The 943-nt window shown below is 51.3% G+C and overlaps 1 protein-coding gene across 1 annotated transcript; it reads right to left on the reverse strand.

Moving 5' to 3' along the window:
* Positions 1-10: 10 nt before the first annotated feature.
* LOC117101329 (uncharacterized protein C458.02c-like) lies at positions 11-748 on the reverse strand (the record flags this gene model as incomplete). Its single annotated transcript, XM_033241293.1, has 1 exon — positions 11-748. A coding segment is annotated over exon 1 (738 nt), but the record flags the coding sequence as incomplete, so codon positions are not given.
* Positions 749-943: the final 195 nt, after the last annotated feature.

Here is a 943-nt window from a genome sequence, read left to right on the forward strand (position 1 = left end):
GCTTTTTCACGGTGGCTTCGTTCGATTGTCTGAGTTTCGTCACATCTTCGTTGTGCTTGCTTTTAGTCGTTTCCAATTCTTTCCTCAGGGACTGAACCTCGGACGCGGATTTTTTCCACTCCAGTTTCTGCGACGCCAACTCTTCTTCGGTGCGACCTAGCGCATCGTCACGTTCTCCGACCATCCTCTCGTGTTTAGTCGCTAGTTCGTCGCGCTGCCTCTTCACCTCCTCGAGTCTGTTCGTCCATTCGTCCATTTCCTTGATTTTGGAATCGAGTTTTGCTTTCGTCTTAATCTCTCTCTCGTTCGCCGCTCTAAGTTTCTTCTCGACGCTTCTCAGCTCGTCTTGCGTCTTCTCCAGAAGAACCGCCTCGTTCGATTTCTCGTACGTTCGGCCGATTTCGGCGGCCAGTCTCGCCTCCGTTTCTTTTCTCTCGCGTTTCTCCATTTCAAACTCTTGGCTCTTGGAATCCAGCTGTTGTTGCAAACGTCGCAGTTGGGATTCAGTCGTCTTCGCCGATTCTCTCAATCGGTTCGCTTCCTTCAGCAGCATGTTGTCGTCGTGTTTTCGTGCCTTGGTGGCCTCGTCCAACCGTCCCTTCAGTTCGTCTATCGTTTCGCTCAAAGACGATATCTCCTTGGCGTGAACGCTTTCGATCCGGTCGGTCAGATCAGCTGTTTTTTCCTGATACGATCTAATATCGGATTCGGCCTGCGCGGTCAATTTCTCGTGCCGCTTCTGCGACATTTCCAACAGACGTTCGAGGCCTTTCGTCTCGGTGGAAAGTTTTATCAATTCCGTTCTCGCGATCAACAGTTCATTATCTCGCGCGTTCAACTTTGTCTGAAGATCGTCGATGACTTGCTGGGCCGATTCCAATTGCCGCTGGCCGTCCTCGATTCTGGCGGTTAGAGCGTCGAATCCGACTCGAACGTTATCGTC

Source organism: Anneissia japonica, unplaced genomic scaffold (assembly GCF_011630105.1).
Source record: "Anneissia japonica isolate Jap-2015-1 unplaced genomic scaffold, ASM1163010v1 scaffold88658_len943_cov88, whole genome shotgun sequence".
NCBI classification, from domain to species: Eukaryota; Metazoa; Echinodermata; class Crinoidea; order Comatulida; family Comatulidae; genus Anneissia; species Anneissia japonica.